This window comes from Vombatus ursinus, unplaced genomic scaffold (genome assembly GCF_900497805.2).
Source record: "Vombatus ursinus unplaced genomic scaffold, bare-nosed wombat genome assembly UNPS02014793.1, whole genome shotgun sequence".
Lineage (NCBI taxonomy): Eukaryota > Metazoa > Chordata > Mammalia > Diprotodontia > Vombatidae > Vombatus > Vombatus ursinus.
The window spans coordinates 24,556,182-24,579,130 of NW_020954571.1; the positions used below are offsets into that span (position 1 = coordinate 24,556,182).

The 22,949-nt window shown below is 38.4% G+C and overlaps 1 protein-coding gene across 5 annotated transcripts in view; it reads right to left on the reverse strand.

Annotated features, from left to right (window-relative positions):
- The window catches only part of TENT4B (terminal nucleotidyltransferase 4B), a 58,397-nt gene extending 40,320 nt beyond the window's left edge, over positions 1 to 18,077 (reverse strand). Inside the window, exons 1-2 of one of the 5 annotated variants that reach the window (XM_027869411.1) lie at positions 17,826 to 18,077; positions 16,877 to 17,536 (exon numbers count right to left, since the gene is read on the reverse strand). In XM_027869411.1, the coding sequence (XP_027725212.1) occupies positions 16,877 to 17,529 (653 nt within the window). In that variant the 5' untranslated portion in view covers positions 17,530 to 17,536; positions 17,826 to 18,077. Of the gene's footprint in view, positions 1 to 16,876; positions 17,628 to 17,825 lie in introns of those variants that run through there. The other 4 variants (XM_027869410.1, XM_027869413.1, XM_027869412.1 and 1 more) reach the window with 4 other exon arrangements.
- Between the last annotated feature and the right edge of the window lie 4,872 nt (positions 18,078 to 22,949).

Here is a 22,949-nt window from a genome sequence, read left to right on the forward strand (position 1 = left end):
GAAAGGATTTTATTCATTTGAAGACTGACATGAGAAAAGTACTTTGTCTTCTATACTATAATTTTTCCATTAAGGATTTAAAATATTCATTTGGACCTATAATCTGTTCATTCCTTCAGGTTTATTTTGAGTCAATTATATATCATTCATATATACCTTTAATGCTTCTCTACAACTAAGTCTTAGAGAGTTGTCTGAAGCTTAAAAAGATTGTCATCACAGGGTAAAAAAATAAAGCTGGTAAATGTCAGGGTAGGAATTTGAACCCAGGTCTTTTCTGAGTCCAAGGACAACGTTCTGTCTCCTACACCAAACTGCCTCCTTCTGCTTTGTTATATCTCCAACAACTGAAGAAAAAGGGTGAAGTTTGGATGATAGTAGTGGTATTAGTCACATGCTGACAACTATATAAGTTAAAAGGAAGGCCACAAGTTGTTATTACTTACAATAGTAAGTCTCTCAGTCTATTAACACACATATATTTAAAAAATATATGTGTGTGTCTATATGTGTATGTACATGTATATCTATATATGTCTATGTGTGTATATACTGGTACGTATATATGTATATGTGTAAACAGGCACACATATATTTGGCATTATTGACAAGAACACTGAACTTGGGAGTCAAGAAGACCTAGGTTCAAATCCAGCCTCAGATATTTACTAACTGTATGAGTCATTTAATTCTTCCTCAGCCTCAATGTATTCATTAGGAAAATGGGAATGATAGCTACAGCACTTACTTTACATGATTCAGAAGATCAAAGGAGGTCGCTATTAAAAAATTCTTCTATTCAAAAAAAAACTGAGTAGCTTGCAACCTCAAGGTTTTATATGTGTCTAAACACCTTATCAATAATAAATCCAAGCTGCTTTTATTTAAATTTAATTTTATTTCATCAATAGAAATTTACTTGTTAGTAGCATAGGGAATAGAAATACTTAGAAAATGCTTACATATACTCTTCCCTTGAAAAATAAGTAGACTATCTCATAAGAAATAGTCTTCTCAGCTCTAAATTCTACAATCCTCTAGTTCTACTATAAATATACAAATACAAACTAGACAAACCAAAATTTTCTGACAATACATTTTACAATGAATTTTTAAAATGTAATGCAATGAATTTTTTAAAACTGAGAAAGACTATACTTTAAGTTACTTTAAAACAAGAAATATATTGATAGCCATTTATCCAGCACCAATGAGAAATAAGATGTCCTAAAATAAAATTTTCAAATCACTGGTACTTCAGTATACTCCCTTTCCAACTATCAAACGTTCACTTTAATCATTTTGATGAAATCTTGCTAAAACTTATTCTATACTGCTATGTCTTCTTATACAGAGAGTACTGAGCACAACTTGATTTTTTCCTGATGGCAGAAGGTAATTATGAGCATCCATTATTAATCTGTGTTGTAATATACAACTGTCAACTTTTTAGTTTTTGAGTTAAACTCTTAAGCTCTGGTTACTTTGCTCCTGGCAACTCCAATCCCCTTTCTAGTTTATTGTTTCTACTCTGTAACTGAGAAAGCATACAGTTAAACACTTGATAATTATGTGTGTTACTTGTAATTCTCCAACTAAGCTATAAACCTAAGGACACAAATAGTATCTCCTACCCATCAAATCTGGCAGGAGAGGGAGGGTTTCTACAGGGGATAGAGTGAAACAAGATTGGAAGTTTAATTTTCAGAGGCTATTGCAATAATTTATTTGACTGAGGAAGAAGGGAAGGCTACTCAAGGATTCCAGGTTTTGAGCTTGGAAGACAGGGAGAAAGATGCCACTAAAAGAAATAAGTGAGCTCCTGAGTTGTTCTGTTTGAAGAGGGTGAGGGGAATAATGAGCCATGTTTTAGACAAGTTAAGACAACAAACGGCTCATCCAGGTGGAAAGGTCTAAATAAGCAGGTGGAGATGAAGTACTTAAGCTCAAGAATGAAGACAGAACTAGAGCTGCAGACATGGAAATCAATCATCTCTGATTCCTCCTGACTTCACACAGCACTATTTTGAATCTTTCTAATGCATTTATTGGGTAGCTAGGTGGGAGGAGTGATGGGCCTAAAGTCAGGAAGACTCATCTTCCTAAGTTCACATTTGAACTCAGATATTAGCCAGCTGTGTGACCCTAGACAAGTCACTCAATCCTGTTTGCCTCAGTTTCCTCATCTGTAAAAAGAGCTGGACAAGGAAATGGCAAACCACTCCAGCATCTTTGCCAAGAAAACCCCAACAGGTTCACAAGAGTTGGAAGTGACTGAAAAACGACTGACCAACAACGTATTCATCATGTAATGCCCACATTTGTATATAATTTCACTCATCAAGTCTTAAACTACAAGCTCCATGAAGATGCTCAACAAGAAGGGCCGCATCTTGCCTACCTAGTATCTCCCTCAGTACTGAGCATAATGTTCTCATCTATAAACACCATGCACCTACTACCTAAGTGTTTGGTGAAAGTATTTTAGAATCAGAGGATCATATATTAAAGGAGAAAGGGGCCTTAGTCCAATCCTCTCATTTCACAGATGAGGCTCAGGGAGCTAAAATAACTGTCCTAAGGTCATTCAGGAAGTGTTTGATGTGGAATTTGAACCTGGGTCCTCTGAATCCAGGGCCGGTGCTTCTTTCCACCATATAACACAACTTCTGCTTATTTGTTGGATCATTCATTTACACCTTGTTAAAAGTGAAGGGTTGGGGCAGCTAGGTGGCACAGTGGATAGAGCACTGGCCCTGAAGTCAGGAGGACCTGAGTTCAAATCCAGCCTCAGACCAAACACTTGTCACTTACTAGCTGTGTGACCCTGGACAAGTCACTTAACCCCAATTGCCTTAAAAAAAAAAAGTGAAGGGTTTAGGACAAAGTTTTACCCCTTGTTTTTTGCATATTTATTTTATTGGTCTGTTGACTGTTAAGATTAGGTTTTATACAACTTAAAAATAAATGAATATTCATGAAAAGAATGAAATAAAAATAAATTACAATGTATGGTGATAATACCTAAAATTTATATAGCACTTTAAAGTTTGCAAAACACCACTTATATATACACACACATTCAAATGCATGTGTATGTGTGTGAGAAATGAGACAGATAAATATAAATATCACTCCTCACAACAACCCTATGAGATAGGCACTATATTTATTCTCATTTTAAAGAGGAAACAAGCCCATAGAGTTAAGTGACTTGCCCAGGGCAACAAAATTGCCAAGTATCTCAGGTAGGATTCAAATCCAGCTTCCTGATCCCAAATTCTGGGCTCCATTCACAACACACTGTCTCTCAGAACCTTGGGCCAGAGCATTTCTAGCTCTCTGGGCCTCAATTTCCTCACTGTAAAATGAGAGATGGTGCTAGATGGACCTTTAAGGGCCCTTCCAATTTTAAAACAGTATGACTATAATGAAACTTTTTTTTTACTGTGGGGAGGTGGAAAGGCGGCACCGGAATCGATGTTCTCTGCAGTGTAGTGAACTGTTTTCTACCAATTTAGTTTAGCAACTCATCTGTTGCTAAGACACCATGGCCATACATCTGAAAGTATGTTGCAAAGTCAGAACCTGAACTCAGGTTTTTCTGATATCAAGGCTAGCCCTCTATCCAATATGCCATATTACCTCAGTGATAACTAGTGGATAGAAAAGGAGCAGATGGGAAAAGAATAAGCAACAGAAACTGACTATTTAAGGGACAGGAGGAAAAAGAAGAGTCACTAAAGGAAACAATAAAAGAAGTAAAAAGAGAAGTGCAGCAGAAAGAGTATTTGATTGGGAGCCAGAAGACTTGGGTTTAAATCCTGATGGCCCTGTGTAACATTGAGCAAGTTGATTATTAGCTCTTATGGGTCTCACTTTCCTCAGCCTTACGATGAGGAATCTGAACTAGATGACACGTAAGGTCCCTTCTCACTCTAAATCTACGACTCTGTAAAGACTCTAATCATGAAAGCCAAAGGAAAAGAGAAGAGTTTCATGAAAGAATGTTTAATCAATATCTTCAAGTGTTGAAGAAGTCATCCATGGGCTTCAAATATACAATTACAGTAGCATTTGGGGGACAAGAAAGTCAGACATAAAAACTATTAGTCTGAAAACAATGAATGGAACTTCTGCTTATATTAAACATGGTTCATTTTTCAAACAGGCCAAATTCAGAATACTGCTAGATCATTAAGAAAAACATCTCATGTTAAACACCTAATACAGTCTCTGCACTTGCCTTTAATAAGCATTTATTGGCTTGTTTTTAAATTGAAAAGCAAAGTTTTGACTTCATTTAAAATACAACATTAACACTGCTTCAGATTTTTTTCAAACCAGAAATGTCATAAGACTAGTCTAGATCTTCAGTGTCTATCTGTATATTAATAATCTTTAAGCAAAGTATCTCCTATACCTACAAATAGATCCAGGAACATTATGGTAAAATCCAACTTTAAACAGAAAAAATCTGAGGGGTACATGGTTTTTAAGGAGTAAGGGTAGCAGATCAGCCATTATTTTACAACTTAGCTGCTTGGGTCATGGAGATAAGTGAATTACTCCATAACGTTAAAGGGAAAAATAAACCTTTTTGTACACAAGTAATATTCACAGCTGCTTTATTTTTAAGAGGAGTGGGAATGGAAACAACCTTTTCATACAACAGTTGAAAAAAACTACATAAATTGTGGTATATCAATGTAATGGTTTATTATTGTGTAGGGTAGGGAGGAATGCAGGAGACAAACTGAACATAAATACAAAAAGACAAAGTGATACTGGACATAGAATGCAGAATCAGAACATACATGTGGCTACTACTATATAAAAAATAGCAGCAAGAAAACTCTCCAAGTACACAGATGGAAAAGTAATCAGAAGAAAATCCAGAGAAAATGAGATATTTTTTAAAGCGCATTTTTTTTTCTTTTATCAAAATAGAAAGTATTTGATGTTATGGTTTGTTTTATTTGGGATTTTATTTTACTTTTTCATGTGTTCATATTTATTAAGATTGTGTAAAATAAAGTTTGTAAATGCCATTAAAATATTTTTACAACTTTACAATTAAAAGGAACAGAGTCATTTTTCATATTGCCTACCTCTCTCTTAATACAAATCTTTTTCAATGTTTTTTGGAATTTACTGGCATAGCCAATGGGATTTAATCATACTCAAATAGGGACACTCAGGAACTTCTCAGTAAGAAGACAAATTGCTCCAGGTCACATGTGCTATATAAACAAAACCAAAGTAAAAGCCAATTTGAGAGATTTTGGCAGTATAATTGTTTTTGAACACATTTTCCACTATCTAAGATTAAGAATACCAGCTTTTGTTTTGGTTGAGTTCACTGGAAAAGGGGATGAGGAAATAAGAGCTAAAAATAAGCATTAAATATTAGAAAGTAGAAAAACACTTTTCAGGTGTCCAAAACCTTCAGTCTTTAAAAATGAGATACCACACTAGGTAAAGAATCACGCCTACATCTCCAAGGGAAGTATATCTGTGCATAAAGTTAGATAATAGTCTACTATAACAATATTAAGTGTCCCAAAAATATGTATTATAGAAATAGTAAGGAGACAGCAAAGGGAACAAGTACAAGTGCTTGATATAAGCAACTCCTCCTATTGAATGGAAGATGCCATACCACTCTCACTAAAGTAGGGGACTAATAGTGTAAAATTTTGTATACGCTGTTATGATCACTATATAAATTGTTTTTGTTTAACTGTTTCTTTTTGCTACAAAGGAGTGCTCAATTTGGAGTGCAGGGAATTTTTTTTTTTTTTTAATTTGGAAGGGAAGAAGGGAGATATTTCCAGAAATTACTATGATACAAATATAAAAAGGCATCAATAAAATTCATTTTTTAAAAAACTGTTACCAAATACTTTCATAATTCTCTAGTTTGAGAACAGATTTATGTTCACTATGTTACCAAGAGGTAAAATGGTTCCCTGGGTCTAAATGAAAATGATTCCCATAACCTTTGTGAATTAAACAAAGATAAAATGACATGCTTATATAATGAGAAATTAGAGCCTTGCTCACTGTACTCCAAAGTAAACGAATAGACTGATCATTGATCTAAGACACTGATGACTCTTTTTAATGTGAGAACAATCCAATCTTGGAACTAGAATGCCTCCTGCATATGTTATAACAGAATATGTAGTTTGCACTGCTCCCTTTAGGACACTAATAGTTTCTTGAGATGGTCTTCAGATAATCAAGAGAACACTGAAAAAGGCAATTTTTCCTATAAATTCCCATGACCAAGAATAGATGTTATTCGTCCCTAAGTTTTCCTTTTGGACATTTTTCTATCATTTAATGGAATGTTCAAGAAGCATGTTTTTCACTAAAGATCTATAGCCATGAAAAGTATTTTGGGGATTCTGTCATCCTCAATTCATGAGACAAGTCTAGCCTGGTGAAATCAAGCTGATGTCAGGAAAAAAAAATTTTATCTCAATTAATGTTAAAATTCTGGCACTCTGTTGACTCTAGAATCTAATATTACCACTGTGTGTTCTCATGAAAGCAAAACATGAAACTCAAACTCTCTAAACATTACATAAGTATAAAGCAAGTGGTCAATAGAATGATACTAACTCAAATAAACTGATAAAACTTCAAACTAAAATTACAAAGCAAATCTTCCATTACAAAAACACCCACAGAATTAAAATTTCTTTTGCTGAAACTTTATAGCACCAAAAAACAAAGAGGTACCCCTGAACACAGGCTTCTTCCTCTTCACTAAGAGGATATTATAACCTTTTAAATATGTTTACCATTACCTATTACAATTTTTCACCAATAGTAATTTTCAAATTTGGGTTGGGTTTGTTGGAGGGGAGGGGGGTTGTTTGTTTTTCTCATAAGCCTTTTCAAAAATCTTTTGGCATTAAAAAAAATATTTGGCATAAGTTACGTATTTTTTTTTTACTTAAACTGAGTAGCTAGGCTATTCAGTTCAATGAGGCCAAACAAATCTCAAAAATTCCTCCCTAATCCCTGCAAAAGATCTCCACATTTTTCATTGTAAAAACACAGATTTAATTAATTTAAATCATAAAAGAAAACAAGTTTATTTAAAATGAATAACTGAGTTTGTGTCCAAGTGAAAAGAAAAAAGGATTTCCAGATAACACTATTTTTTTTAATTCAATGTACCATTTCATCAAGCTAAATATCTCCCCCCTGCTTTCCATACCATTGGGCACACAAAGCAGTACTCCTAGGAGCAAGAAACTGAACTTGAAGAAAATATCCACGGGTGTATAGACAGTGTTCCACCCAGACTTATAGACAAGGGTTTCCAGGACAGGGGTTCAAGTCCTGCCTCTGACACTTAGTAGCTGGATGATCCCAGTCAACTTAATCTCTTTGAATTTCAGTTTCCTCATCTTTAAAATGAAGGAGCTGGACCAGGTTAAACCTAAGGTCCTTTCCAGATGTAAATCTATGATCCTATTATCTATATCATAGATGTCAAATTCATGGCCTTGCAGGCCCCTATGGACAGCAACACTCCCAAATGAGGCCCCAACCAGATTAAAATTGGGAAGTGTTTAACAAAATAAATTAAAAAATAACACCAAACAGATAGTTAATTTGTGATTTTTTAAGTCAAGATGCTGTTCCACAGGGATCCATTTCTAGTTGAATTTGACACCACAGATCTATAACACTTTCCCTATCTTGGGTCTCTCCCCTCTGCAATGCCTCTTCCCTTCACATAACTGCGAAATCAATATTCCTAAAATTCTGATCTAACCGTGTTATTCCCCTTCTCAACAGAATCCAGTGGTTCCTTGTTACCTTACTTCTAAGATCAATATATAAATTCCTCTGACATTTAAAAGTCTTTCACAACCTGACTCCAATCTACCTTTCTAATCTTATTACCCATTACTCCCCTCTTCACACTCTATGATCCAGCCACTTCCCTTCTTGCTATTTCTTACACATAACACTCCATCTCCAGTCTCCATGACTTTACAGAGTCTGCAATGCACTGTCTTCTGCCTCCACTTCTTAGAATATCTAATTTCCTTTAAAGTTTAGCTGAAGTGTCACCTCCTGTATGAGATCTTTTCCTATCCTGCCAGGTGCTAGTGCTGCCACCCAAAAATCATCCGTATATACTTACATTCATATATGCTGTCTCTCTCAGGAAAGAATGAAAGCACTGAGGGTAGGGATTGTTTGATTTTTGACTTTGTATCCTCAGTGTCCAGCACATACTAGGCACATAATAAATGCTTTTCTACTAAGTAGGCATAATATAAGGTTTATAAAGTAGCAACAGTTTGATTATTTAAATTATCAAAGAAAGAGAAGCCTAACATAGTGGAAAGAATTCTGAACTCAAGAGTCAGAAGATCCAGGTTCTAGTCCCAAGTTCTGTTAGTAGGTATGTGACTTTAGACAAGTTATTTGATTCAACTCTAAAAGGAGGGAAATGGAGATAAGATAAAATGTCCTAAGGCCACTCTCGCTCTAAAATTCAATGATTTTATAATGTAACTCATTATCAATATTACTCACAGAAAATGACCTTTGACAGTAAAACTAATGGTTATAAATACCTGGCAATTTTGCAAGCATAAGGGTCATTATATGTCTACAGTTTTATATTGTGATTTAAAGTAAATCACAGAAATCTTTTATCATATAATTTCAAATTCTATATAATTCAATTCTATCAGAGTTAAAAACAAGTAAAAACTAAATCAGTTATCCAACCCCACAAAGACTGAGACAGAAAATGTACATTGATTTGCTGGACTTAAAGTCAAAAAACTTGGGTTTGAATCTTAGCTCTGCTATCTGTCTGGCAGAGGCAAGAAATGGGCCCACCTCTCTGGGCTTCAGTTTCCTTATTTGTAAAAGGAGTAGATGGGAATAAATGAACTATGGGGGTCCTTCTGGCTCTAAATCATATGATCCTAAGTAATTAATTTTCTAAATATCATCTTTTTTTTACACATTACCTTCTTCCCTTTCCAGCACCATTATGATCAAACCCATACACTTTTAAGATCACAATGTATGAAAGAACTTTATCTACCTAATTCTAATACATATTCACACACATATCTATATAGTTACAGCAGTGTTGTCAAACTCAAATATAAATGGTACATAAGGATCCCTGGGGGCCACATATTCAGTAAGAAAATCCTGTATTAACATTATCTATGTTCTATTGTATTTTTATTATGTTAAAATTTCCCAATTACCTTTATAAACTGGTTCCAGCTGTAGTCAGGGGTATTGCAGGGCCACATATTTGACACCTCTGCACTATACTACTGGTTAAAAAAACAATTATCTTAGAGGAAAAGAAATTGGAAAACCCAAAATAAAATGATAATGCATTTTTCATCTCTGAAGCATGTTATTTACTTACATAGCAGGCAAATTGTAGGAATGTTCTTTTTTGGGGGGGGGGAACACAGGTTAATTAGCCTAAGGGTAGTAATAATCATGGATTAGAATTCAAATGAAGGAGATAAGATGAAGAGATATACAATCTGTTTTATTTCACAAAAGCAAATACACTGCCTTTCTGCTTACTTAGTATTGAAGTAATTTTTACATTTTCTCTTTATTTTGAAAGGCTTTAATTTTCTTGTTTCCTTTTTCTTTCTCTTTCTCTCTTTTTTTTTTTTTTTTGCTTTTTGATGAGGCAATCGGGGTTAAGTGACCTGCCCAGGGTCACACAGCTAGTGTCATGTGTCTGAGACTGGATTGGAACTCAGGTCCTTCTGACTCCAAGGTCAGAGCTCTTTGCACTGAGCCACCTAGCTGCCCCTAAGGCTTTAATTTTCAAGACAGAGATTACATCCTGGATAAACATAATAGGAAAAGATAATCTAAACCTGGTGCAAAGAGTAGGGAAAGATCAAAAATGACAGAAATGAGCAAGGATTTATTTGCCAGTATGTAACCCAAATATGGTAATTACAATGGATAATTACATTGCAAAGGGGATATAGATGAGAAGTTTCAAGAGAAAGAAGGGGTAAGTTAGAAAAGTCTTCACAGAAAAAGTGGTATCTGATTCAGCCAGGAAATCAACTAGTATTGACAGAAAGGTACTGGGGGTAAAGGGAAAGGAGATGAGAATCCATTCCAGATATGGGGATATTGTGTAAGCAAAGTCTGGAGGATAGGACAATAATTTGGGGGGGGGGGGAGGAAACACCACATGAAATGGGAAGAGTATGAGATAAGGTTGAATAGGTAGGTCACCTGTGGAGAGGTTTGAATGTCAGTGCCAATAGGCAACAGAGCACTAATAAAAGTTTTTTGAGTAGAAGACAGGCATGATCATAGCAATGCAATTTATCTAGCATTTAATAATAACCTGTGACAGCTCTATTATTGTCTTTAACTATTATTTAAATCTTTTATTGCTACTTAACTTTTCATATCTTTGGCCACTCCAACTAAATTACATTACTCTTTAAGTCAAGGAATGTTAAGTTTATTCTATCTCCCATAGCACCAAGCACAACATTTTGTGAACAGTAGGCATCCAAAAAAAGTGTTGGTTTTAATACAAACAGACCAGAAGAAACAGAGAATAAGAAATGCAAAACAAATACAGGGAAAGTGCAGTTATTAAGCAACTAATAAACTCAGGGATGGTGGACACTCAAATTTAATTGACACTAATAAGACTGAGTTATTAGGAAGTAATTTATTTAAAAGAAAACACACACAAACTATGTCATTATGGATTACTAAATGTGTTTTGGTAGAACCTGATAATTTTTCATAATGCTAATAAATAAGTATATCTGAGAGAATCAAACATGCCACAAGTCATTAACTAAATAAAAATAGGCCCTAATTCTCTGTCATTCAATAAATCTAACTACATTACAAATTTTATCCCAGGACAGATAAGAAGAATACACATTCTAAAGGCATCATTCAGCTCTAAGACTTTTTAACTGTAATTTGGTCAACAGGAAACAAAATGCTTTCAATATACCTCCCTCCAAAATAGAAATCACTCAATTTTACAATGAAGTTATCGATACAGAAATTATTACTTATCCTTAGGATTAAATAAAACTTTAAAAATTAAGTCTTGTTTGAAAAAAGTAAGCAATATGTAAATGAAAAAGAACATGACATTATTTTGAAAACAAAACCAGTAATAAAAATATAAAAATAAAAACAATGCTTCTAAACAACAGAAATAACTCAAATTTAAAAATTAAAGTTGCTACAACTTTGTTCTCAATACTATTGCTAAAATTTTTAAATTTTGGCATGTCCATGAGCAATCTTAATGCCCAAAATATGGGGATTTCTACATCATTAGGAAACTGACAAAGACATGTGTCTTCTAATAAATAGATCTTCCTTAGAAGACCAAGGCATATAAGTGAAAAAGGTAAAATCAGAGGGCCATGAAATCTCTAGCAATCAGGTGGATCTTTGAGTTCATCCTCCTGGACAGATATTCCCTCCACCAAAGCAGACAGAAACACTTTCATGAAAAAAAGAAGTTTCCCCTTCAGATCTGAAGCTGCTAATAAAACCTAGATAGGAACCAGTAGCCAATTTAAGTATCTCCAAGTATTTATAAAAATGTTTCTGACATGTAGACAAAATCCTCAGAATAATATGTTCATTTCAGACCAAAAAAATGTTTAAAGTCCACATATAACCTATTTTAAGAAAATATGTCTTCTGCTAGGATTGACCCTGAGTTACTGAACAGTCTACCTCAAGGTCATCCTCAACTGTCATATGTTTCATTAATAATGTGGCTCAGTGTACCTTAACATACATAATGTGATAGATATAATGGCATTCTGATATACAGTACAGTAGCTATCTGCAATTAATAAATGTCTCTGTGGATAAATAGAATCTTCTCTGGCCAGCTGTGTCTTTCTGGGGCTGGTTGAGCTTTCCAGATGGCTCAGCAGAAATGGGTAAAGAAACATCAAGCCAGTAAGTAATAAGACCACCAGAACTGCTAGCAAGTGTTCTTTGCACTGCCAATTACCATTACCCTAAAATGCCCACCAACCATATATGTAATATGAACAACCTACTGCTTCAAAAATTACATACAAAAGCAAACAATACTACTTATCCCTGACAAGTCGACTCTGAAACATTTTCTTACCCAAATGTTATGTTTGGCCTGATGACAATATGCTCAACGTCACTTATTTCACAGTAAATTAAATTTACCTTATATAACAATTTTGAATTGTATTTGCATGTAAAAAAAAAAAAGAATCCCTCAATAATCTAGCATTCCTACTAATCTAAATTCTCTATTAACTCAAATATCCTAATGTTGGTTAGTCAGAGACAACCATCAAACTTAAGAGAATTCTTCCTGTAGTGTCTCAGCATAGCAGCCACAAATTCTGTTGTGGAATGAACCTGTGGGGTCCTAATCCTAATGTTTACTTTGGTAACAGTTTTAATTATAAAAGCCAAGAGACAAGACAACCAAGAACACCAGATTGTACAGAATGAAAGATCTAGGACAACCAAAGCAGACAAGCCACAATTTATATACCACAAATATCTTTTCTTCACCAGTCTATTTTCCAGTACCTCTTTTCCATATTCATCTCCCTAAACTACACACCAAAGCTTTTCAGGGTCACCCCAGTATTGAGCATATTATTCTTCTGGCTCACTGTTTCCTTTCACTTTTCACCAAATAAAACCTGAAAACGTAATCCACACACCAAAATAGCTTTGTGGCTCTGATGGGGAAATTACACAAGCTCAATAATAAAGCATGTCTTAGATTAAAGAAGAAAGTTATGACATAAATCATTTTATTTAATTTAGCACCTAATATATTTTGGTACTAAATTATTAATTATTAATATTAAAGAATCCAAGAACCAAATTTAGTGCAGACTTGATGATGGACTAAAAAAAAAAAAAAAAAAAACCCCAAATTCACTGCCCACAAAATTTTCACAAGGCGTTGGCACATTACAATGTAATAATGTACACATGCAATGAGATCCAATAATCTTAACACAGCAGACTATGAAGAAGTGCTACAAATGCAATCTATTTTCAGCTTTACATACCAGAGGTAAGTGAAAACTTTAAATTCAGGCTTCTGAATTTTTTCAGACTTTTGGTCTCAACCTATGCATTTATTTGCCTGGTGATTTTTGAAATAAAACAGTCTTTGCACCAATCCTAATTGCAGGATTCTGTCATTATGATAAAAACCCCATCATAAGATTGGTATCGGAGAATAAAAAAAGAGATGTATCTTAAGTATTCTATATCATGGTAAAAAGACACTATGTAAACAAGATGCACAATCTGATCTGTAGTGTGCTCTGCAGTATAGCTTAAGCCTTTCCTGGTGCCTCCTCAACAATGCCACCTGGATGTTTTATCCACCTATCAGGTGGCATTGTTGAGAAGGTGCCAGGGATTCAAGGCTAAAATTACATTGGAAAGCACACTACAGATCAGATTGTGTCTCTCATTTACACAGTGTGTCTTTTACCATAATATAGAAAAAATCTAAAATGCCAGCTCTCTCTGTGCCTCTTTACTCCCACCTCCACTTTTGACTCCTTCATCTCTACCAATGTCACTCCCCCATCAAAGGCTCAAAACTTTGGAGTCCCCCTTACCTCAACATCCAATCATTAAATCTTACCAATATGACATTTGCCTTTTCATTCTCACTACCATCACCCTAATTCAAGCCCTTATTGCCTCACACTTGGACTATTACAATAGTCTGACCTTGCTCTCCAGTAGTCTCTTATCCTCTTGCTGACAGACTGATCTTCCTAAAACAGTTTTGCTACATGTCAGTTTCCCATCTCCTCAAAAACCTTTAATGACTAAGAACCAAATGAGGGGTACAGACAAGTATTACAGAAATTCAGAGGAAACAGCAATCAAGTAAACATTGGCTTCTCAGAGGTAGAACTTGAATTGTGGCTTGAAAACATAGGACTTAGACAAAAAAAGAGGAGAGAAGGCATTTCAGACATAGGTTGTATGAGCTAAGGCTTGGAAACAGGAAAATGCAGGTCCTATTCTAGGAACAATGGAAAAAAATAATTAGGCTACATCAGAAAGGAAAAAAAAAATAGATGAAACACACAATCATAGAGGAATCCTTGAAGATAATCTAATTCAAATCCCTTATTTTAAAGACTGAGACCCACAATGGTAAAAATGATTTTGCCCAGATGACCTGTTGAAGAAGAGATTCCTGAATGAATCAAGAAACTGAACTAGATGACCTTCGAATTCCCTTTAGGATTCTAAGATTCATTGCTTTAACATGGTAAGTTTTCATACTACAATGTCTGCATAATACAAGATATATAGCATTATCTTATGTTCTTTAACTTTTATTCATCTTCTCTCCCCAACCAAATTGTAAATTCATGGAGACAAGTTCATGTTATACACCTTTGTATTTCTGTTGTTGAGTCATTTCAGTCATATCGACTCTTCCTGATCCCATTTGGGATTTTCTTGGCAAAGACACTAGAATGATTTTGTCATTTCCTTCTCAAGCTCATTTTACAGATGAGGAACTGAGGCAAACAGGGTTAAGTGACTTGTCCAGGGTCACACAGTTAGTAAGTATCTGAGGCTGGATTTGAACTCAGATTCTCCTGATTCTAGCACTCTATCCACTGCACCACTTAGCTGCCCTCTTCTTTGTATCCTATCACCTAACAGTGCTATACAATAAATGTTTGCTGCTTATGAGTTACATTTAATCTCAGAATCACATATATTAATTTGCACTGAAAGAGTTAAAACTCCAGTTATTTTGAGTTGAGTTTTAAAAAATATATGAAATGATAAGCCACCCCAAAAGGAAAAGAAGTATGATCCACGAATCAAACAAAACAAGGGTTTTCATCCCTACAAATATTCTTACAATAACACTGTAGGAACTGCTTAACAGACTCTGTAAATGCTGGAAGACCCACACGAAAAATGAAATTTAAAAAATTTGTTTAACTGCTGGCACTCTCAGAAGTAAAACAAAATTTGGGAGGATAGGTATTAAAGGTCAACCTGCATTTAAACAGACTATTTCAAGAAAAAATGGAAATCTCTCTCATCCAGAAGCCATGCTTGAAAGGGCAAATTACTTAAGTCAGGATTTCTTTTCCTTTTTCTATAAAAACTTTACATGTGAAGAGATTCAAGTTTGAGATTTGTCACCATCATGATATTTCCTAAATATAACTGGAAAAAAAATCAACAAATACTATATGTTTAATAGTAAGATAACAATTCATCATTTATAATGTATCATTAGTAAGTTGCCAATGTTTATAACTTTATTTTCTAAGTCACAAAGACACAGGTTTCAAAAAATTAAAATTATTGTATTTATTTTTAAGTTTGGTTGACAATGATTATTCAGTTGGATTTCTTAAATTAACAGGAGCCCTTAATGTCAATTTTCTTGTTAAGTCAGGGATTTATTCTCACATTTGAAAATGCTCCAAGTGTCCATTTCAGCCTAGACCTATTAACCTAGACATTAAGATCACCATGGATAGCGCCCTAGTAACTTTTAATAGCACACCCTTATCATTAGGCCTACTTTCTAACCTTAAAAGACCCCTCTTACAAAACCAAAGGATAAGTTTAAAGTGTACACCTATTCTAAGCATAAAATGTTCAACAGCCCTTCTCAAAAGAGTATTAATGATAATAGTGGTATAAAGGAGACACCTGCCTAGTAGAACCAGAAGGAAGCCACCAACTCATTTTACATAGACTCCAAGAAGCCACAGAGACCATCCTTAAGGATGGTCCTTTTAAGGACTAAAATGTAATGAGTGATCAAAAAGCAAGACGCCAAACTCAGTAACTTATATTGTTTCAGCTGCCCATTCTAGCATATGCACACAAAATAGAGAATTTGTAAAAGGAAAGAGTTTGGAAAACCATTAACTAAATTTACTAAACACAATGAAAATAGTTCAAAAGCTACCTTGGAAGAAAGAAAATCCTGTAACATTCCAGCACGGAAGCATTTCCAAAAAGACAAATCTAGCTGGAATCAATCTGTGCTTATGTACTTAATTCACTAGGGGTCAGGTAAGATTCCATTTTGTAACTGCTGAACTTTAAACAGAGTCACTGGTGGTGCAACATTGAACTAATTAGCATAAAGTTAATCCCCTCTGGAAAGTAAAGCATTAGCAGAGCCTATGCTACCCTCACAGCATTATGGTACATATCACATTATTACGGTACACCGCCTAGGAAGATGGTGCTACACATCAAACTCCTGGAAAGTTCTTTAGGGTCTTGAGCTTCTGCAAAGCAGAGGAGCATATGAACTGTACAGCTTTTGCTCTGTATTCTTTCCTGTAGAACAAGGAGGCCAGATACAGGTAGGTATTTAAAAAGAAAAAAAAAAGCAGAAAGAGAAAAGAGAATCAACAAGGGTGAGTCACAGGCCACTGCCTTAATAGCCTGTCATGTTTCCAATTGGGAGATGGGGATAATCTTCCATTTTAAAAACTTTCATTAAGGAAGTACTCCCCCCAAGGCTCCTGGTTATCAAATGGGCCTTTAATGTCCCATAAGGGTTGAGATGTCCATGAAAAGTGACCTCATCTTCCTGTGTGATGGCAGAGGCAATTGGACAATTGTGCAGGGGGTGAAGAGGTAGGTGGTAAGGGAAACCACCTCCGTCAAATATCGTGTGGAAACCAAGTGCACACAGCAAAGGTGGTGTGAAGCCTGTACTCCTTCCCCAGTCCCCGCCCCACCCCCATCACCATGTGAGTGCAATGACGTTAAGCCCCCATAGTGAAGTGGAAACACTCACCCCACGACTCCCTGGTTGTAGTTCCTCCTCTTCCAAGGGGTACCACTGTACAACCCTCCAGTTCCCGCTGTTCCAGCCAACCTACCACCGCCCCCTCCGCCTGCCCCGACCCCGGCAGTGGAGGCCGGGGCCGTGCTGGGGCTCAGCAGGCTGTAGTTGAGTCCGTAAGTGCTGGCCTTGTTGTCCCTTTTCCTCTTGTTGCTGTTGCCCGCGGCGGGGTCGGTGGTTTCCGCAGCCGAGGCTCCAGCCCTCCGGCTCCAGGCCCCGGGCTGGTGGTGGTTGTTGTTGTTGTTGGTCGTCTCTAAGGGCAGGAAGTCCCGCTGTTCGGGAGCCAGTGCGTGGCCGCCCAGGAGCCGCTCCCCGGGGCGGTACATGCCCTCGGCTGGGGAGCTGCCGCTGCTGCTGCTGCTACCGCCGGCGGGGGCCGTGGCGGGGCCAGCTGGGGCGGCGGCGGTGGCGGCGGCGGCGGGGCCGCTGGGGCTGCCCGTGTTGCTGCTGCTGCTGCTGGTGCCGCTCCCGCTGCTGCTGCTGCTCCCGCTGCTGCTGCTGCTGCTCCCGCTGCTACTGCTGCTGCTGCTGCTCGTGGCGCTGCTGTGACAGTGGTGGTTGAAGTAGAGGTTCCTCAGCCCCTGGGTCGTCTCCCAAATCTGCATCCACAAACTGTTGGAGGGTCCGAGCTGCTCTGGCTGAAACCAGGCGATCCTCGGATCCATCAAACGGCGGCCACTCTCCCCCGCCCCGCCCGCAGCCGCCGCCGCCGCCGCCCCCTGCCCCCCAGCAGCAGCCGCCGCCGCCGCCGCCCCTGGCGGCTCCGGCCCCTCGCCGAGACCCCCCCGCCCCCTTCTCCCTCCTCTCCTCCTCCTCCTCCTCCTCCTCCTCCTCCTCAGGCGCACACTCTGGCCGGCGAGACGCCCACGGGGGCCTGCGAGCCGCCCCGGCCTCTCCTCACCGCCGCTCCTCCCGGCGTTTTCCCGGGCGGCAGCAATCGCTGTGGTGCCGCCGCCGCCCCTGCTGCTGGTGCTGGTGCTGCTGCTACTGCTGCTGCTGGTGGCGGTGGTGGTAGCGGTGGCGGTGGTGGTGGTGGTAGTGACGGCGGCACTGGCGGCGTTGGTTTCGTTTCCTGAGCCGTCTTCGTCGTCCCCTTCACCGCCTCTCCTTCCTCTGTCCCCTCCTCCTCTGCCGCCGCTTCCTCTTCTTCTGTGGCCGCCGACCCACCCCCCCCTCCCGCCCCTCCGCCAACCCCCTGTCACCGGGGTCCCAGTGCAAATGGCGGCGGCCGCGGCGGCAGTAGCTCTGGAGAAGGCAAGGGGCAGCAACGCGCCTGCTCCGTAGCGTCCTCGCTCGGCCCGGGGCGGGGCCTCAGCAGCCCTGGCTCCGCCCCCTAGTCGCTCCTCCCCGCCCCCTTCCTCCCTCCTCCACTCCCCCCTCCCCCCTCCCCTCTCAGGGTCCCGCCTCCCTCCTCCCCTTCTTACCCTCCCCCCAGCCCCTCCCGCGGCGGAGGCCGCTCCCTGCGTCACAGAGCGAAAGGAGTGGGGCGGAGAGAGAGGAAGGGAGGGGGGTCAGAGCCTGGCGCGTGGGCCGCCAACTGCCCCCCATTATCTCTCCACACCCCCGGCAACCGCTCCTCGAGCCTGCCACCTGGTATCTTGGAGTTTGGGGGGGCCCTAGTAGGATGTCCTGTCCCTTTTACCCCACCCTCCCAGGCCAGATCCTCCAGTGGAAACAGGATCATTCACTCTAGTTCTTAGTTTCCTCATCTGCAAAATGAAGGGGATTGGACTAGAATGATCTCTAAGCACTTCCAACTCTAAATCGGGATCCTGTAAGTCTGTGGTCCCCACGCCTCAGGCAGGCGCACACCGGTTTTAACCCAGGACCTTCAGGATGCTAACAGCTCACAGCGTTTCAGCCCTGGTGTCCTTTAAAGGCATGGAGGCGCTTAGCACTGGAAAATGCTAGGATTCCCATGCAGCTCCCAACTTGCTACTGTCTGGTCATCGATTTCCTTATCTGTAAAATTAAGGGACTGGACTAACTGATCCTCTAAGGCCCTTTCCAGCTCCAAATCTTAAAATTAAATGACTTTCCTCTTTACCCTTTTGTCTAGTCTTCTCAACTTTACCTGTCACTCCCCTTTTTTCTCTCACGCAACACAGCCAAAAGTTAAGAATTCAGTTTGGAGTGAACACCAATAATGGTTATCTATGTAGCATTTTAAAGTTGATGTAGAACTTCACACATATCTCACTTCAGCCTCAGAGCAGCCCTATAAGGTAGATATTATAAACATCATCAGTTCCATTTTATGGATGAGGAAATTGGGGTTCACAAGGTTCAGTTGATTTATCTATAGTCACTCAGCTGTTAAGTATCTGAGGCGGGATTTTTACCTAGATCTTCCTGAGCCAAAATAGCCATTATACCTTACCCTACGTTCCACAAAGAGGAGCACCCAGTATGAAAAAACTTCCAGTGCCCTCTACCTGCTAATTAACTCCTGGCACCCCCAAATTCCTAACAGAAAATATCAAGAAAATGTAGCTTTCTTTCATAGGCCAGTTCACCCATGTACAAGACTAACGAAAAGAGCTCAGGTATTTGAGTCAAAAGACCTAGGGTCAAAACTCAACTTTGATGTTTCCTACCTGCAGATTCTTGAGCAAATCATTTTACCATTCTGAGTCTCACCTCACCTGTAAAATTAAAAGGCTGGGTCTCTAAAGGGGCTTCTCAGCTTTAAATTCCATAAGCCTACATAAATCTTGAGCCCATACCACACCAAACATTGAAAGCCCTTTCAAGCATTCATAAACCATCTTTCATACAAAGAAAGCCAAAGTATGAGCCTAATGGTAATGGAACCTTTTGCCTTACATGCGGCTATTTATCTTACTAGAATGGCTCTTGCTAGATCAGAATTTTTCTCTGTTAACTTTTTTTTTCCGGTTTGAAAACAACATTTTATTTGTAAAGCTGACTAGAAATATCTGATAACTTCTATTTTTAAGCAAAAAAAAACAAGCAAAAACCATACTTTCACATTTTTCTTTCTTCTATGGTTGTTAGTACAAGAAAAAAAATGTCAGACTTGCCTATTATGTTGCATTCCTAGACAAATGGAGAATAAACTTTGCATTTGCAAACCAATCCAGCCCAACACACTCTGAATTGTTTTTCTAAGATCAAGATGGCTTACCCACAGACTCAACTGTGACAAGCTTTTTGCCCTGCTTAAATGTAGGAAGTAAAGTTTAGTAAACCAAGTGAAGAAGTCTGGACTCTGGGAGGATCAGTGGTGTCACGCTGGGGGTTACAAGAAGGGAGAGCACATCTAGTGGAAAAGCCCAGGCGTGTCTTTCTGAGCAAGGGTGTAGATCACTGTACCAGCTGCACTGCCTTCAGCACCACGTGCTCTGTCCTGCCCAGTTACCCTAGGGGCAAAGTATCATCAGTTTACCAATGACTTATCATTTCAGGGATGTGCCACGTTCATTCTACTGCCTTGGCTACTCCTGTCCTAAAAAAAAAAAAAAAAAAAAAAGGCAGTGCACGAGTAACACATTGCCCTTCAGAATGTGTTTAGACAGGAGGTCTTATTCATGCAGGCACAGCCAGAGCTGTTTTCTGGATGGCCTCCCGCTTACCGTTATTTAAAAGTCAATTGAGAAAAGGAAAGCAGAGGTGGCAGCTATAGCACTCTGTTAACTTTAAACAAACACTCATAAAAACCTCTTGAACCACAAAGATCAGAAAATCAGGAAATACTATTGGCATCAGTGGTTTCCTAAAGTGATTACAATATTTCTTTCTGTACCTCTTACTAGTAACAAAGATTAAGTGTTAAAAAGAGTTTTAAGTATTAAAATCATCAAGGAAAAAAGAGGGAGTGAATGAGAAAATGTGGGCATTAAGGCAGGTTCAAAGTCCAAACCAAGTCATTGAAAACTGACTTTTAACTTCTATTTTGGGAACCCGAATATCCTGGAAAGTTTTTTGGCAAATAATGAAAATCTCCTTTACTTATCAACCAAACAGTTGCTGCTATTCTTTCTTTCTTATAAAAAGTATAACACTGCAAGAAATATGGAAAACACAAAAAAACAGAATGTTGTTTCATTTTAGATTCAACAGAGTGTTCACACGAGTATTTTTTAAATGTTTTCCTGTGGTGAAAATTGCTATAAAATAAAATTTATGAAATTGTTAGAAATACAGAAATGTACTAATTAGTAATGTTTTATAATTTTCTTCCTGAAAAACCTGAGAAACTTTGAAAAATAATGCATAAGTAAAGTGATTTTCCTAAAGTTCAGGCCTGATCATATAGCTTTTCTACTTCCAAAGGCTCACCATTGCCTCTATAATTCAGTTATAAGCTTTTCAGGCTTTTAAAGCCCTGACAGCAACTTACCTTTCAAACATGCTTTATCCATTACTCCTCTTCAATCCATTGCCCAGCCAAAGTGTTTTTTCTGCTGTTCCTCACACAGGACCCTCCATCTCCTGTCTTCACAACTTTGCACTGCTGCCTTTCTCCTACCTAGAGTGCACTGTCTTTTCAACTCTATCCCTTAGAATCAATCCCTTGTTTCCTTGAAACTTGTCCTCATCCCTCTAAGTTTAGGGGTTATTAACTTGGCAAGGCCCATGAAATAGTATTTTTTTAATTTGATAACTAAATATAATTTGTTTCCTTTATAATCTTATATACTGTATGCATTTAAAAACATTATTCTGAGAACGGTTCCATCTACTTCAGTAGACTGACAGAGGCGCAAGACACAAAATAAAGTTAATAATCCCTGCTCTAACTGATGGTTCCCTTCCTCCCCGTATCCTGCAAATGCATTTCATATTTGTTTCATATATGTGTATGCTTATGTTTTCTCCCCTGATAAATTGTTTGAACTCTAGACCAAAAAGTATTGGTAGTATAATGGCACTATAGTTTGCCACATTAAAGTATCCATTTGTTCATGCAAACGAGAAGGAAACATTTCACCTAAGAACAACAATTTGCTAGGCTCCTAGGTTTCTCTATTACTTGCCTTTTGGAGCATATATCTCTTTAGATTTCTAGATAGCCTTCTTCCCACCGTACTACCACCTCTATCGGAGTCCACATACTGCTAAGAACTTCAACCCTAGGGCCAGCTCTCCTAATTGTTGGCTCCCCCCTCCACTAGTCACCTCCTCCAGTTCTAGAACCAAAAACTGTAATCAAATAAATTCTATCATTATTCCTGGATGGAGCGTGTCAGTCATCACCATCTCAATAACTTTTACAGTCCAGGTAACTTTCCAGCTAATCTCTTAATGTGTGTTGTTGTTTTTGTCCCATTAGTTTGTAAATTCCTTGAGGGCAGGCATTTGTACCTTAGAGCTTAACCTGGTATTTAGCACTATAGTAAATTCTTAATAAATGTTTTTGATTCATTCATCAATTTCAATCAGCCTACAATCAAGTTTCAATCGGTCTAAAATTCAGAAACTATTGGTTCAAATCAAGTATCATTACACAACTCTAACGTTGCTGACTCACATTTACAATGTGATACCTTTCCACTCAAAATTCACTTGGGATCCATATGTGGTAGAAAACCCACTAATTCAAAAGGCAGTGCTGTCCCACTTCTAGATAGCTTTAATTGTTAGGGAGTTTTCCTTTAATATTGCACATAAATATGCCTCTCTGTAACTTCCACTGTCTGTTCCTAATTCAGTCCTCTGAAGCCAGGTACAACAAAGTCAACCTCTTCCCCATGACAATTCTTCAAATACTTGTAGAGCTATCATGTCTGTGTCCCTTTCCCCACCCCACCACTCCACGGTCACTTTCCTCTGAACACATCAGTTTTATCAGTGTCATTCCTAAAATATGGCATCCAGACCTGAATATAATACTTCACATGGTGGTCTTAGTAGGGCAGTGTACAGTAAGATTATCTTTCTCCCAGTCCTGTACAATATTTCCTTCAAGGTACCTTCAGTACCCTGCAGTAAGTATCCTGGGCTATAATTAGAGCCTGCTGACTCGATCTCATAAAGGACAGCTAAGAGCTTTCTGCAGAGA